Source organism: Giraffa tippelskirchi, chromosome 1, assembly GCF_054371585.1.
Source record: "Giraffa tippelskirchi isolate mGirTip1 chromosome 1, T2T-mGirTip1v1.2.pri, whole genome shotgun sequence".
Lineage (NCBI taxonomy): Eukaryota > Metazoa > Chordata > Mammalia > Artiodactyla > Giraffidae > Giraffa > Giraffa tippelskirchi.
The window spans coordinates 148,732,773-148,748,160 of NC_137275.1; the positions used below are offsets into that span (position 1 = coordinate 148,732,773).

At 44.4% G+C, this 15,388-nt stretch overlaps 1 protein-coding gene and 1 long non-coding RNA gene across 5 annotated transcripts in view; one reads left to right on the top strand and one right to left on the bottom strand.

Moving 5' to 3' along the window:
- Window positions 1–5,620: 5,620 nt before the first annotated feature.
- On the bottom strand, window positions 5,621–7,520 carry LOC145510036 (uncharacterized). The gene is made up of 2 exons (XR_014056643.1): window positions 7,216–7,520; window positions 5,621–6,461 (listed from the first exon to the last, which is right to left on the bottom strand). It is a non-coding gene; the product is annotated as an uncharacterized LOC145510036 (long non-coding RNA).
- Window positions 6,624–15,388, top strand: part of TTC39B (tetratricopeptide repeat domain 39B) — a 141,234-nt gene continuing 132,469 nt past the window's right edge. For all 4 annotated transcript variants that reach the window (XR_014056636.1, XM_081500038.1, XM_081500054.1 and 1 more), the window contains exon 1: window positions 6,624–6,757. Coding sequence is in view for 2 of the 4 variants with exons in the window: in XM_081500038.1 (XP_081356164.1) it covers window positions 6,716–6,757 (42 nt within the window). In the remaining 2 variants the exon portion in view is untranslated. The remainder of the gene's footprint in view (window positions 6,758–15,388) is intronic.

Consider the following 15,388-nt stretch of genomic DNA (forward strand, 5'->3'; position numbering starts at 1 on the left):
GGTTTTTGTAAAGTGCTTTGAAGGCAATGAAATAGTTCAGACACATGGACATTATGCCGTGCTGCCTCTAAGCCCGGACATAACTGCTGAGCCGAACCAGAGGTTCCCAGAATGCACCTAAGGCCCATCACCCTAGAGCTTACTTTTCAATATTTAGACATGTTTTCAGAAGTCAATGGGGAATTCCAAGTCAGCTAGAAACATCAAAAAGCAGTGATGGTATATAGATAGAGTATAGAGAATAGTGTAAATTATTTCTCCTTAAAAGTCTCCCCCACCCCAAGTATATTAGCTAGTATGGGGGGGGGCGGAATTCCTTGAGTTACCTGGTAATTTGGGAACATGTAAAATTGCCTTCTTGGCTGCTTCCCGTTACCACATCCCACTCTCTAATAACTGCGAGTCAAAGAGAGCTTCCTTCACTCCAAGTAAATCCCAGGATTATAGTCTTATGGATATGGAAAGTCATGTCCTTTTTCTATATATTTTTATAACTTTTTAGGGAAAAATTTATTTATTTTTGGCTACGCTGGGTCTTCGTTGCTTTGCACAGGCTTTCTCTAGTTGCAGCCAGCAGAGGCTACTCTCTAGTTGAGGTGTGTGGACTTCTCATTGCTATGGGTTCTCTTGTTGTGGAGCACAGGTTCTATAGTAGGTTGTTGGTGGGTGGGTGGGCGGTGGCTGAGTACTAGTGGTGGCGCATGGGCTTAGTTGCTCCGCAGTATGTGGAATCTTCCCGGAACAGGGATTGAACCTGTGTTTCCTGCATTGGCAGGTGGATACTTATCCACTGCACCACCAAGGAAATACTCATTCTATATTTGTTGTCACAAAAAACCACTGAAAGGATTGAAGTGGGTTGTTCAAGATCACAAATCATTGTAAAAAAGCAATTATCCTCCAGTTAAAAACAAATTAATTAAAAAAGAAAAAAAAAGATCACAAATCAATATCTCAAGGAACTAGGAGATGAGGCTTAATTGCTGATGGTCCATTGCTGATGGTCCAGTATCCGTGTGGGAGTCAGGCTCTCTTGGAGCAGTGAGGACCTACCTATTTTTTACATCGGTCACTTGACAAAAGTAAACATTGATGAAAATAAAATGAAAGTGGTTTTATTGAATCACATGAAAATAAAGCTATATTCTCACCACTTAAATTGTTTTCCTTATTGTTGAAAGAATATCAAGGAGAAAACGGTCACAGCTTTTGCTTTTACATAGAATGTTAGTCCTTGTATGCTAAAGAGCAGCATAAAGCGCTTTTCTAGTGTTTCCTCTTGAACCCTTAGGGGGTGTGCTATATCTGGCAGGTAGGTTGCTTGTGCCTGAGGGACTCAGGTTGCTGGCCATGATCTAGAGCAGTGGTTCTCTAGACCTGGTTCTTGAATTCATAGCAGCAGCCACAGCAACAAGCAGCCCACCCCAGACTTGTCTAATCAGAAACTCTGGTGACTGGAAGCGGCAACCTGTGTTTTAACAAGCCCTCTGAGTGATTCTGATGTGCTCAAGTTTGAGAGCCATTGCTTTAGAGACACTCAGAGCTACGTTGTAGTGCTAAGTCAAAACTGATTTTAGAATATAGATGTTGCTATGTGTATGTCTTACGGAGCAGGTTTGTATGTGACTCCTCTCAGTGATTATAGGAACTGTCTAATATAAAACCAAAGTGCTCAATCAGAAGTGTTATAGGGACTTCCCTGGGGTCCAGTGGTTAAGACTGCACACTTCCACAGCAGGAGGCACAGATTCAATTTCTGTTTGAGAACTAGGATTTCTCATGCCATGAGACATGGCCAAAACACAAAACAAAACAAAAAAGGAAGAAACATTGTAAATACTAGGTCTACATGAGGCTTTGAGAATAGAATTGCTGAAGATGGCCAAAAATAATTATTGGTTTACTAAAACTGTCATGAAACAAAATAAGAATATCATAAAAATATGCTAGTATCAGTATTTTTCAGAATCTGGAGAATATTTGGATTGTAGGACAATAACAGAGTCTAGTAGTATGAGGGAAAATATGCCAGAAATGAAGGCACAACAGAACCGGGAGAAAGAGGACTTTAAGGACATATCTTCAGGAAAGAAGGTGTACGTGGCTTTAAAAACTGCTCCAAGTAGTCTACTCCAATCCAACATTGGGTAGAAGTTCCAAATGCTTCAGCTGAAGTCAGTGGGTTGAAATGAATATAATTAATAGTAATTTAGAATAATAGAAATCTGGAGGTTGGTAATCAAGTGCTTGTGTGGCAGCTCCAGTCATCAGGAATCCAGACTCTTTCTGTCTTTTCGCTCCACTTTTCTAGTTTATGGCTCCCATTCTCAAGGTGTTACTTCATGGTCCAAAAGGGCAGCTGGAGCTCCAACCATTGCATCTGTTCCAGGCTGTTGGAAGGAGAAGAGGCAGAAGGGCAAAGGTACTACATGCCTCTGTTCAGTTCTTTCCCTTTAAATAGCCTTCCTGGAAGTAAAATATATTTCATTGTCTGAAGTTTAGTTACATTGGCCATTCCTAGCTGTGAAGGAGTTCTTGAAAATGCAATCTTTTAGCTGGACACCACGCTGCCTCATATAAACTCAGGTTCTCTTACCAATAGAACAAAGGGAGAACAAACATTGGGCAGCAATGAGCAGCCTCTGCCACAGATTCCTTATTTATTCTTGTTTTTAAGTCCTCAATGCTGCACTCAGAGGTTTCATATTGCCACAATTAGTCTCTGTTCTGCTTTTGTCTTGTGGGTGTCTCCTCATCTGGAAAAAGTGAGATTAATCTAAAGAGAAATAGTGAAAATAAATAGGAAAGTGATGGGAAAGATTATTTATATGTGTGTGAAAAAGTGAACAACTGATAAACAGGGCAAAATGACTGTTTACCCAGCTCCAAATGCTAAGAACAGGGATATTCTTAAGGGAGGATTTCAGTCTCCACTAAATAATGAGGTTTTTCTCCCCCCTAGCATTTAAGCCTCTCCCAGTGATGAGAATTAAACTCTTTTAGGTCACTAACGGACCTCTAAGTGCTTGGCTCTTGTATAATTTAGAAAAAAAAAAAAGATTACGCATTAAAGATAGTCATCATGCCTGCCACATCACCCTAAGAAAAACAGTATTTACTTTTCAGACTTCATGTAATTTGCATTCTTTACTCTCTTTCATCTTTACTGGTTTTCTCTGTTTTTAAAAAAATCACTGTGCTGAAACACTGACATTACAAGGTCTAAACAAAGTGCTCTGTGTACTCTGAACTTTATAAACTTTCATTCATTCACTCAATATGAAATATCCATTAAGCGTTAGGCACTAGGGTTTTGTTGTAGACACAAAACACAAGGTTCCTTCCCTCATGGAGCTCACATCACAGCTAACGTGTGGGTGTTGTTGTTGATGGAGACAGACCATAAGTAAGTAAACAGAAAAATGAACAAGATATTTTCAGATAGTGGTAAGTGTTAAGGCAGCAGGAAGACACCTTGTGGGTGATAGAGAAGGAAGGATAATTTAGAAGGGGAAGTTCTCCTTGTTGAGCTAAGATATGAATGTGAGACAAAGCCACTGACAAATGCATGACTTACAATGATATGATACAAGCATCTAAAATTTTTCATTTCTAAATGCAAAATCATTCTCTCTCCTACACAAATGATGAAGGTACTAAAAAGGGCTTCCCAGGTGGTGCTAGTGGTAAAGAACTCGCCTGCCAATGCAGGACACATAAGAGTTTCAGGTTTGATCCCTGGGTCAGGAAGATTCCCTGGAGGAGGGCATGGCAACCCACTCCAGTATTCTTGCCTGGAGAATCCCATGGACAGAGGAGCCTGGAGGGCTATAGTCCATAGGGTTGCAAAGAGTCAGACTTGACTGAAGTGACTTAGCACGCATGCATCAACTAAAAGAAAACCTTACAAGTGCTAAAGGTAACAGGTTTAGGAATACTAAAGATTAGATTGTCTGCAAGATTAGGTTTAATCTGAAACTCAAACAGCTCCCAGTAGATGTATCTTCAAAAAAAAAAATTCAGACACTGCTTTTGTGAAACCTCTATTATAGCTTCTTTTGGGAAAGGGAATGTTTGACTAATCTCACTTGACTGATAGAGTACATCATGATCAGCAAACTGGAAAGGGGAATTCTGTTACAGAAATGAATTCATTTTTATTATTCTTTGCAAAAAGCTCTATTTGTGATTCATAATCTTGTAGAATTGCACATGTGCAAGAAGGGGAAGTTGGCATCTGCCATGAGCACAGCAAATTTGATTAGATGTTCCAGTAGCTAGAACACACTTACTCATTCTGGGTTCATAATTGGCTCCCACAGAAACAGGAATGCTACTCATCTAGTGACATGAATTTAAAATACACAGGGTTTCAGATTTGGTCTCTGATTTAAAAAAAAACTACCAAATTTTATTTACAAGAAAGATTTCTGAAAAATTAAACTTGATTCTCACTTTGACATCATCATGCCACTCATTAGAGCCAAGTTCTTTTGTATCTCTTTAAAATTTGAGTTGAAATTGAAAGAAAATAACAAAGCATACAGGAGAGGAAGAAGCCACCACGAGATGGCTTAATGTTAAAAAATGCGATATTAATTTGGGAGCCAATGAACTTTAAAAAATGGAATCATGCATGAGTAATAAGGAGTAGGATCTGGACCCAGACAGGAAGTCCAGCCTCAGAAAGCTAAGTATAAAGAGGAGGTTGGGGGAGGGATGGAAACTTTCAGGGGTATTGTAATTAAATGACCCCAGGTCCCTTCTAGCCTCACATACCTGATTCTAAGAGTGCTGCAAGAATGTATTAGCCTGTTTTTAAAAGTGGTGATACTGAAATATAATATATAGGGGCATAAAATCCACCCATTACATTATACAGTTCAAGGATTTGTAATGAATCATAGAGTTGTGCAGTCATCACCATAATCTAATCTGTTTGTGAGGTAGAACTATTTCATTTTTCTAGTATAAAGGTACATAGTGACTCATTAAAACTGTAGAGCAAGTTTGAAGGATGCAAAGGTGACTCGTTTAAAGTATGTGTAACAGACATGTGCAGGCAGTTGATCTACTGAAATAGGGAGAAAGAAGGGGAAGGTGGTGGTTGGAAGCAGTGTGGAACAATGGTTACCACCATACCCTAAGTCAGATTGCTGAAGTTCAGATTGCTGAAGTTCAGATTCTGGCATCCTTACTTCTTTAATAGATGTCTGACTGCAAACAAATTACCTGAACCCTGTGAGCCTCATTTTACTTATCTGTAAGTTAACAGTATCTACTTCATGGGGTTAGGAAGGATAGATGAGGTAAGTTAAACAAGGGGCTCAGGATAGTCTTGGCATGTGGGAAGTACTCAATAAATGTTAGCAATCTTTGTAGTTGTCACTAGATGACCATTAAATGCCTTTCATGAGCCAGACACAAAAGACCATGTGTCCTATGATTGACTTATAGATATGACATTCTAGAAAAAGCAAAATGAAATGATAGAAAGCAGACCAGTGGTTGCCACAGGCCAGAGAGTGGGCGAAAAAAATTGACCGCAAAAAGGCACAGGGAACTTCATGGGTGTGTTCTAAATTATGATTGGAATGGTGTTTTGTAAATATTTATCAAATTAGAAGCTTAAAATTGGTGAATTTTATTGTATGTAAAATAAAGCTGACTAATGCCCCCCCTCAATACCCCCAAAATACAGCTTATAATTTTCTAGTTGTGTTAGACACAGGAATCAATTTCTAAAGGAAGCCAGTAAATATTTTTTGAGCACCCACTGCAAGGCACTGTTCTAGGTGCTGGGAATACAACTTTGAAGAAGACACAGCATCCCTACCCTCATGGGTATATAGTTCAAGCACGACTTATGCACATATGTTTGGGATTACAAAAGGGGTCATTGTGACAGAATATTGGAAGAAGAGAACTCTAAGTTGTATAAATATCTGTCCCATGATTTTTAATTTATTTATCAGACATACACAGAAGCAAACACAACATCCCTGCATGGGAAGACGATGTCCCTCACCTAGTGTCTGGGCAGGTGGAATGACAAAGACCTCTGGGTGACTGGTGACCTTGACGTGAAGTTGCTTTCTGGCCTCACCATTTGCGAGACGCAGTGCACACTTGGCGAGAGAAGGGACTTGGCATTGGCTCAGGGACCAGGTGGACGCTTCACATGGGCCTCGGGGATAGCGTGGCTTTCATTTTGACCACGTTAAGCCGGTGCTCTCTTGGCCGCTGGCGAGCTATAGCCTCCGCACAGAGCGCTGGTATACTCCTAGGTATTCAATACCTTCCCACAGGGTGGGCCAGAGCTGCGAGGTTCGCGAGTGACTCCGCCCACGGAATGACCCCGCCCAAGTGGATCCTAAGTGGATGCTGTCTGGAGGTGGAGACGCGTTGCAAGAATCTGATTGGCTTCTCTAGTCGGAACCTCGTAGAAGGTGGGGCGAGGCCTGCAAGGGGCGGAGCTTATGTCGAGGTGGCCACCCGGCGCCGGCTTGAGAAATGGATGCTCGGCGGATGTGCAGGCGCCGGGGGCGGGGAAAGCACTTGCTCTGCAGCGCGCTGGCCCCGCCCGGGACCCGGCGGGAGCGCTGGGCCGCCCTTTTCCTCCCCTTCTGGCGCTGGGCTGAGCCCCGGGCTGAGAAACTGAGTTGGTTCTGAGCTCCCTGTTTGGTTTTTGGGCGGCGGCAGCCGGAGGAGGAACATGGCGCTCGTCGGCAACGGAGCAGAGTTGGAAGTGGACGAGGTACTGGCCGGTGGGGAGTGTGGGCACTACCCCTGGAGCCCGGGAGGGATGAGCGAGCTCGGCAGGGTTGAGCGAGCTCGGCAGGGACGGCCAAGGCCCCGCCCCCTTGGTTGCCTGTCTGGAACCTACAGTCTCCCACCCGGAGAAGAAGACGGGGGTTGCGAGTGGGGACACCCGACCTTGGGAAGTCCGTCCCCGCTGGAGCGAGGAGGGTCTTTGCGGCGCTCGGGTCGGAGGCGCTGCTGAGGTTCCAGGCATCACGCCTGGGGTCGTGGGAAAGGAGGGCACCGCGTCCGGGCGGCTGGTGGATGGGTGCGAGCGCGCGGAGTGGAGGACCCGCAGTATAGAGCAGTTCTGAGCCTTACTAGGGACGCCTAGGCTTTATGGGGTCTGACCCTGAAGTTCCGACACTGGCGCTTTGGAGTTTGTGGAACCGTCTCCTAATCGCGGAATCTCACCTTCTATGGAAGTTTCCGGTGGCAGAATCGAAGGGCTTGCGGTCGTTGAGAGGAGGGGGCCAGCAGGAGAAAGAAGGAGCCCTCGGGGTGTCTGCACCAGCGGGCAAGGCAGAGCTGTCCTTGGGTTGGAGGGCTAAGGGCCTGGAGCAGCAGCCCAGAAATTGGTGCTCTCACCATCAGATTCCCAGAGTGGGTGGTAGACGGAGGGAAGGCGCGGGGAGAACCGACTCCGACCTTCAACTGCGGTCTCTATACTGTCTTTAAATAATTAGTCACTTCCTCCTGTGGCTGGCGCGCCGGGGTCTGAGCACCCTCGGGCGCGCGCGCAGGACCTGTTGATTTATTGACTGTTGCTGTGAGCAGTTGGCAGCTCCACAGAGACACGCTCTCCTGCTCGCTCTTGAAGTTGAAGCCGCCGGCGGCAGCTGCTTGTTGCTGCTGCCATTTTACCTGACTTGAATTTTACAGGTCGCTGCCTGAAGAGGTTTCATTACAAATGATGCAATAGTGGAAGATCTTGGAGTTGGCAGGCTAAGATTCCTGTCCATCTTTTCAATGTCGGAAAATTCATAGCAACTAATACTGTGTTTTAAATGTAGCCCTTAAAATAACAAAACAAAACCCAAACTCCAGCTCTTTTACACGACTAGCCGACAGGAGGGCACGCTGGACTGTCCAGAAGCTTTCTTACAGCCTGTGCCTTCCAAGGAGGACCTCGAGACGACCGATCAATGAACCAGAGCTTGCATGGCTGCATCTATTGTTGAAACTTTTAAATTACACATAAAAGCAAAGGATGAAATGGCTTATTAGTTGCCATTTTCGTCTGTGACAGCCTTTCTTTATTTGTAGCTTTAGACTGTCTTTTTTGGTATGACCTGAAGCAAGCTTTTTTTCATTCCTCCTGTCTTAGATCTTTTCTGTAATCAAGGTCGTAACACTTTCCTCGTGCTCTGACTATACATTCACTGTTTCCCTTAAAGGTTTTTATGACTCTCCGCTCTATGGCCCTAGAGATAAAGAACCTGCCTGCCAATGCAGGAGACATAGGAGACCCAGGTTCAATCCCTGGGTTGAGAAGATCCCCCTGGAGGAGGGCATGTCAACCCGCTCCAGTACTCTTGCCTGGAGAATCCCATGGACAAATGAGCTGGGCAGGCTACAGTCCATGGGGTCATGAAGAGTCGGACAGGACTGAAGGGACCTAGCACAGCACAGCTGTATATTAAATTAACTATCCATGTTCTTGGCATGGGGCTTCCCTGAGTGGCTCAGCAGTAGAGAATCCACCTGCCAGTGCAGGAGACCTGGCTTCTATCCCTGGGTCGGAAAGATCCCCTGGAGGAGGGCATGGCAACCCACTCGAGTATCCTTGCCTGGAAAATCCCACAGACAGGGGAGCCTGGCAGGCTACAGTCCATAGGGTTGCAAAGATTTGGACACGACGGAAGCAACTTAGCACACACGTACGTTCTTGGCATGCAGGGCTCTTTACAGTGTGGTATCAATCTGATGTGCTAGCCTAGTTCCCAGCCACTTTTCTGTGTATAACAATTTTAATCAGTGTTATGCCTGAGGAAATAAGATTGGGAGTAGCTAGTAAATGTGGAGTGAAAAATTTAAATTCCTCAGCTTGATGAAAAAGATTTGCAACACTTAATTGTGATTATTTGTTTTGCAACACTTAGATGTAATTGTTTAGGTCAAGGCACTGCTGGGAGAGAATGCTTAGACAATAGGTATTGAGACATAGGGCTACGCTAGCTGTGCCCTCTGCCTGCAAGGTGAACTGAATGCCAGGCATTGACTAGGGAGGATGGCTCTAACTCTGTGGGGGAAATTAGGTTTCAAAGCAGCAGAGACCCTAGCACACAAGATACTTGGTAATACGTATTTGGAGTGAATGAATGACTACAGAATTGAAGACAAAGCTTAATAATTACTCACTTTTTGCCATATCTTTTATTCATTTTTTAAAATCCCACAACTATTAGGCTCCTGTTACATGTTAGGTACTATACTGGTTCTAGGAAATGAGCAAAGTACAAACCGAATTCTTTTGTTCATGCCAAATCTACTTTTGTCCCTCATGATGCCCCGTTTCCACCAGAATAAATGTTGCAAACATTTATTGAACATTTGCTTTGTGCTTAAACTTGGCAGGTGCCTTAGAAAGGGAAGGCAGTTTTGACTTTCCACTGTTCTCAGTCTAGGTAGGGAGATGTGGCATGTGAACAAGAACTCTAGAAAAGAGCTCAAGGCAGGGTGAGCAAGTAAGATATGTTGCCTTGTAGACCCAGGAAAAGACCCTGATGCTGGGAAAGATTGAGGGCAGGAGGAGAAGGGGACAACAGAGGTTGAGATGGTTGGATGACATCACTGACTCAATGGACACGGGTTTGGGTAGACTCCGGGAGTTGGTGATGGACAGGGAGGCCTGGCGTGCTGCGGTTCATGGGGTCACAAAGAGTCGTACACGACTGAATGACTGAACTGAACTGAACTGCACTTGTAGAGCCAGTACCCTTAGCTTATTTGTGGAAAGTCCCTCACTTTCAATGGGCTGAAGTGCTCTACCACATGTGCACAGGACCCTGCTCTTAAACTTACTGGATGTGTGAAACTAAAAGAGCTGGGAAGCTTTTCAAGCACTTAGTTTAGATTTGATGGTCTTTGAGGCCACTATTTGATATTCAAATGGAAGTAAAAGGGGACCAGGTGGTTTAGTTGGAAAAGTAGTAGGTTAGGAATTAGGTGGACTGGGCTCTCAACTCTGTCACTCATTTACCCAATAGCCATTCATTCATTAAGTGTACAAACATCTGATTATGTTATGTGCCAAGCCTGGTGCTAGCTTGAAGATACAACAGGGCCCAGACTGACAAGGTCTCTATCTATAACGATGGAGTGACCTTGACTGAGCCAGTCTCTCAACATCTTAGGGCTCTTTAAGTTTCCTCATCTAAAGATGAAGGGGTGCCATGAGCACTCAGGGGAGCCCTGACTGTTCTTCCAAGCTTTGAAAGTTTATACATTTAGAAGCAGGGAAGCTCCTTTTTTTTGGGAAAAGGCTAATAATATGGGAATCTGTTTTCATTTAAAGTACCCAAGGAGATGATGGTAGTAGTGGGGCTCTTATGATAGAGGTGGAATGCGTGTTTTCTTAGGTAAACTGGTGTTTTTGTTTTTTTATCTTTAGGTGCTAGGAGGATAAATGTGGGAACCATAAGAGATTAGGGCTTGCAGCCTCAGAAGCAGCAAAAATTGGTTCTGGAGGAAGACAGAAACTTCTTAGACATTCCAGTGGTTTGTGGCCCTTCAAGCCTTGGTGGCCAAAATACTATTTCTTAACATTTAAATTTCTCTCATTGGTTTTTCTTGTGTATCACACAAGCAACTTTGACATCAAGTTCATGGAAGATATGCAGAATGTATGCAAGTTCATTACTACAAACCTATGGCAAATATATGGCTATCACTGGAGAACTTTCTGTCCATCAATAGCTTAATCCTGAAGTCATATCTCTCTTGGTGACCTTATATGTATGGGCTGCTTTTGGCTGTCTTGTGGATGTTAAGTGCTTATGTTTGGTCCTTACTGTTCTGTGTATGACTTGGGATTTGAAAATTAAATAAAAGTAGTTTATATTTTCTTATTTTTTAGAGTTATTGAGCTCACCAATAACTATGTCAAGTATCAGAAAATATATTGATGATATCTGAATGAATATTTAGCAGCTGGATAAGTTAAAAATGATTTTCTCATATAAAACAAAAATTAAGTTCATTAAAAATAACTTTTAGGAAGATTTTTTTTTCAATTGTTTTACCTTTTCTGGAAAAGGAACAGTTTGAAAAATTTGGTTACATTGCTATTATTATGTAGAAATTGGTAATTTTTATATGTAATCTGACATATCATATTTTGCATTAAAATTGCATTAAAAGTTGCTCAGTAGATACAGTTATAAAGTTAGTAGCCTTAAAATTTTAAATGTAACTAAACATTTTTATTATCATTCTGAACCTATTCTTGAATGAAAAGAGTAAACCTTATACATGCTTTTTTATATAAAACTACAGAAACATTTCTGTGCTATTAACATTTTGTGGGGTTAGGAGAAATATGTCTGAAAAGGCTTTCAAAGAGGGAGGACAGTATTGAAAAAAAAGTTGAGAAACACTGGATTAGGGAAAGAAATGGTTTATGTGACAGATGCTTCCATGGCTTGCTTTTTTTGCCCAGGATTTTTTTGGTTTAATTGTGATTTAGAAAATTTCCCCAGTGGCATTTTAGATGCTGTCTAGATAAAACTGATTGCTACAATTTTCTTCTGATCGGATTCATTCATTCTATTTGTGTTCATTGAGCACCTCCCCAGGTGTAGGCAGACTTCAGATGCTGGAAGTCCACCCAGAGATAAGATGGCTTGATTGCTCTTGAGGAGCACACACTGTAGCAAAAGAGAAAAGTAACAAGTGCTGTCTTTGGGTCAGGGTAGATTTTAGGTGGGCTTCCCTGGTGGCTCAGATGGTAAAGAATCTGCCTGCAATGGGTTCGATCCCTGGGTTGGGTTCTATCTGGGTTCGATCCCTGGGTTGGGAAGATCCTTTGGAGGAGGGCATGGCAACCAACTCCAGTATCCTTGCCTGGAGAATCGCCATGGACAGAGGAGCCTGCTGGGCTACAGTCCATGCAGTCACAAAGAGTCGGATATGACTCAGTGACTAAGCACAGCACAGTGCAGATTTTAGGTAGGAGAGCCATATAGTTTATCATCCACCGCAGGGACCTGGGAAAGTCAATATGGTGCCTTCAGTAATTACTCCAGGACAACAGGTGTAAACAGAAATGGTTGGTTGCCTTTGTTTAGGGGCTGGCAAAGGTGACTCAGCAGTAAAGAAGCCACCTGCAATACAGGAGCTGCAGGAGTTTGATCTCTGGGTTTGATCCCTGGGTTGGGAAGATCCCCTGGAGGAGGGCATGGCAACCCACTCCAGTATTCTTGCCTGGGAAATCCCATGGACAGAGGAGCTTGGCAAGCTACAGTCTGTCAGGTCACAAAGAATCAGACACGACTGAAGTGACTTAGCACACACGCAAAGACTTTAAAGAAGAGGTGATATTTGAACTGGGTGTTTAAAAATTTTTTTTATTGAAGTATTGTTCATTTGTGTTAGTTTCAGGTGTACAGCAAAGTTATTCAGTTGTATGTATACACATATATGTATATTTGTATATATATATATGTATTTATATATTTTAGATTCTTTTCCATTTTAGGTTATTGCAAGATGTTGAGTATAGTTCCCTGTGCTATACAGGAGGTCCTTGCTGATTATCTATTTTGTGTATAGTAGTGTCTATATAAAGGAAACAATCCCATTTACCACGGCATCAAAAAGGATTAAATATCTAGGAATAAATTTACCTAAGAAGGCAAAGACCCATACTCTGAAAACTGTAAGACACTGCTGAAAAAAATGGGAGATGACACAAACAGACGGAAATATATATTGTGTTCTTGGATTAGAAGAGTCAATATTGTTAAAAGGACCATACTACTTAAGACAACCTGCAGATTCCTATCAAATCACCAATGGCATGTTTCACAGAAGTAGAACACAAAATTTTGAGATGTGTATGGAAACATGAGACACCCCAGTAGGAAAGGCAATTTTGAGAAAGAAGAAGGAAGCTGGAGGAATCTGGCTCCCTGAACTGGGTTAGAAGGATGTGCTGGGCGGAGCAGGTGTGATGAGGCTGAGGTGTGGGCGGGGAGGAGAGCACACCCTGGGGCCAGCAGGGTGCTCAGAGTGTGGAGAGCCTTGGAGGGCTGAGACGTGCAAAAAATGAGGACCCAGAGGGCTTCTTAACTAGGCAAGAGTGATACACTTATTTTAGGAAGCTACATCTGGTGAAGTTGCTGCAGCCAGTCTGTGGAGGTGGTGGCAGGAAGGGCAAGAGGCTGTTTCTACAGTTCCAAGTGGGAAGTGATGACTGGGGTGGAGCAAAAGTTATGGGGTTGAAGAGAGGAGGCCCGACTGGAGGGACTTCCCAGCAAGAACTGGGAGGAGGAATTGGCCTATTTGAAAGGCAGTGGAATCAGGAAGGGAGGAGCCAGTCACTGGCGGAGGTGCGGAGGTGCTGTTACCTGAGAAGAGGAGTGGGTAGGGTTCAGCCTTCAGTGGGTGTGGAGGGTGCGGACCTCAGGCACAATAAACTCACCTGCGTGGCTCACTGTGACTGTCCTCATTGAGGGAGCTCGGCCATTTGTTTCTGAGTGAATGGATCTGGGCATGGTTATGGAAGGGAGGTTGTATATTGGTCCTGCAGGTGAGTAAGAGGGGAAAAAAATAGCAGCTTGTTGTCAGCTCTAGTGAACTGCTGCTGCTGCTGCTGCTGCTAAGTCGCTTCAGTCGTGTCCGACTCTGTGCGACCCCACAGACGGCAGCCCACCAGGCTCCGCCATCCCTGGGATTCTCCAGGCAAGAATACTGAAGTGGGTTGCCATTTCCTTCTCCAGTGCATGAAAGGGAAAAGTGAAAGGGAAGTTGCTCAGTCGTGTCCGACTCTTAGCGACCCCATGGACTGTAGCCTACCAGGCTCCTCGGTCCATGGGATTTTCCAGGCAAGAGTACTGGAGTGGGGTGCCATTGCCTTCTCCGGCTCTAGTGAACAGACAGGCAATTTTCCTGGCACGTTCAATTTTGATTCATTTGAAAGCTCATCTATTCCTGGGAATGCTACTTTCTCAGATGAGAAACGAGGGTGAAACTTGCCCTCATTTTCTCTCCTGTCCCCTTTGCCCCACGTCTCCTTCCTCCCCCTTGAGTCCAGCAGTGCAGACGTGCTTCTTTGGCAGGGGTCAGGCCTTCTTTGGGTGCGCTGTTTGCTCTCCCATCTTAGCTCCCTGCACACGGGTGCTGCTAGTAATCATCCGCAGTGTCAAATGGATACCGTGAATTCTGTGAGGCTCCGGGTTTCCATCTGGCCGTCTGTTGACAGCTCCCTGGCTCCCAGTCTCAGTGGCCCTAGCGGCCAGCTCAGGAGAGTCTCCTGAAGTCACTGTGTGCTCACTTGCCAGGAGATGAGTACCCAGGACCCGGGAGGACTTCCCTTTGTCAGACCTCCCATTGGTCACCGACCATGTCAGAGCTCTTCTTTTCTATCCCCGTGCTTAGCGGGGGTCAGTCACACCCAGAGCCACCCTGGCTGGTTGACCATACTGGCTAGGACACTGCACCTCTCAAAGGGACTCCTCATGTGTTGACTGCCTGGCAGTTCATAATGCCATTACGCATCTTCGGCTCATTATTGAAAGATGAGGGTGTGTAGTAAGAGCTCTTTTTTTTTTTTTTTTCCTGAGATCTGTGGACGTATTTTTAAAAATATTTTGGTAAAATAATGCACTGTGTATATTTGTGGGGTCTGATTGTAACTAGTGAGGGAGAAGAATATTCAGTCTAACAATGTATCGGGTTTATGCCAGGTGCTCCTGTCCTCAGTCATGTCTAGTGAGAGGTGGGGGCAGGTGTGTGAACAAATAGATGCAATTCTCTTTGCTGAGAACTATAGAGGAGGGATGCTGGGGTGCTTTGGGAGCACGGAGGAGGGCATCTCATCTGGAGTGAGGGGAGGGAATGGGTGATCAGAGGTGGTGTCCCTGAGGAGGCCATTTCTTAGACATTCTGGATCTTGTAGGAGCAAGGGGTTAGGCATGGAGAAGAGACTGAAGTACATCCTGGAGAGAGGGAATAGCAGGCATAAGGTATGGAAGTGAGGGCTTCCTTGGTGGCTCAGGCTGTTAAGAATCCGCCTGCAATGTGAGAGACCTGGGTTTGATCCCCAGGTCAGGAAGATCCCCTGGAGAAGGGAATGGCAACCCATTCCAGTATTCTTGCCTGGAGAATCCCAGGGATGGGGGAGCCTGGTGGGCTACTGTCTGTGAGGTCGCACAGAGTCGGACATGACTGAAGCCACTTAGCAGCAGCAGCAGCAGCAGCAGCAGCAGAGCGACTAACACTTGCATTTGACGGAAGTGAAGAAGTGATTGTGGTTCTCCTGGTGGCAGGAAATGAGGTTGGAAGGGTAGGAAGGGCTCCTGTAGGTTTTTCATAAAGGAGTCATGGATATTGTATAGTGCACGGTGTGCATTTAAGGGTTTCAACT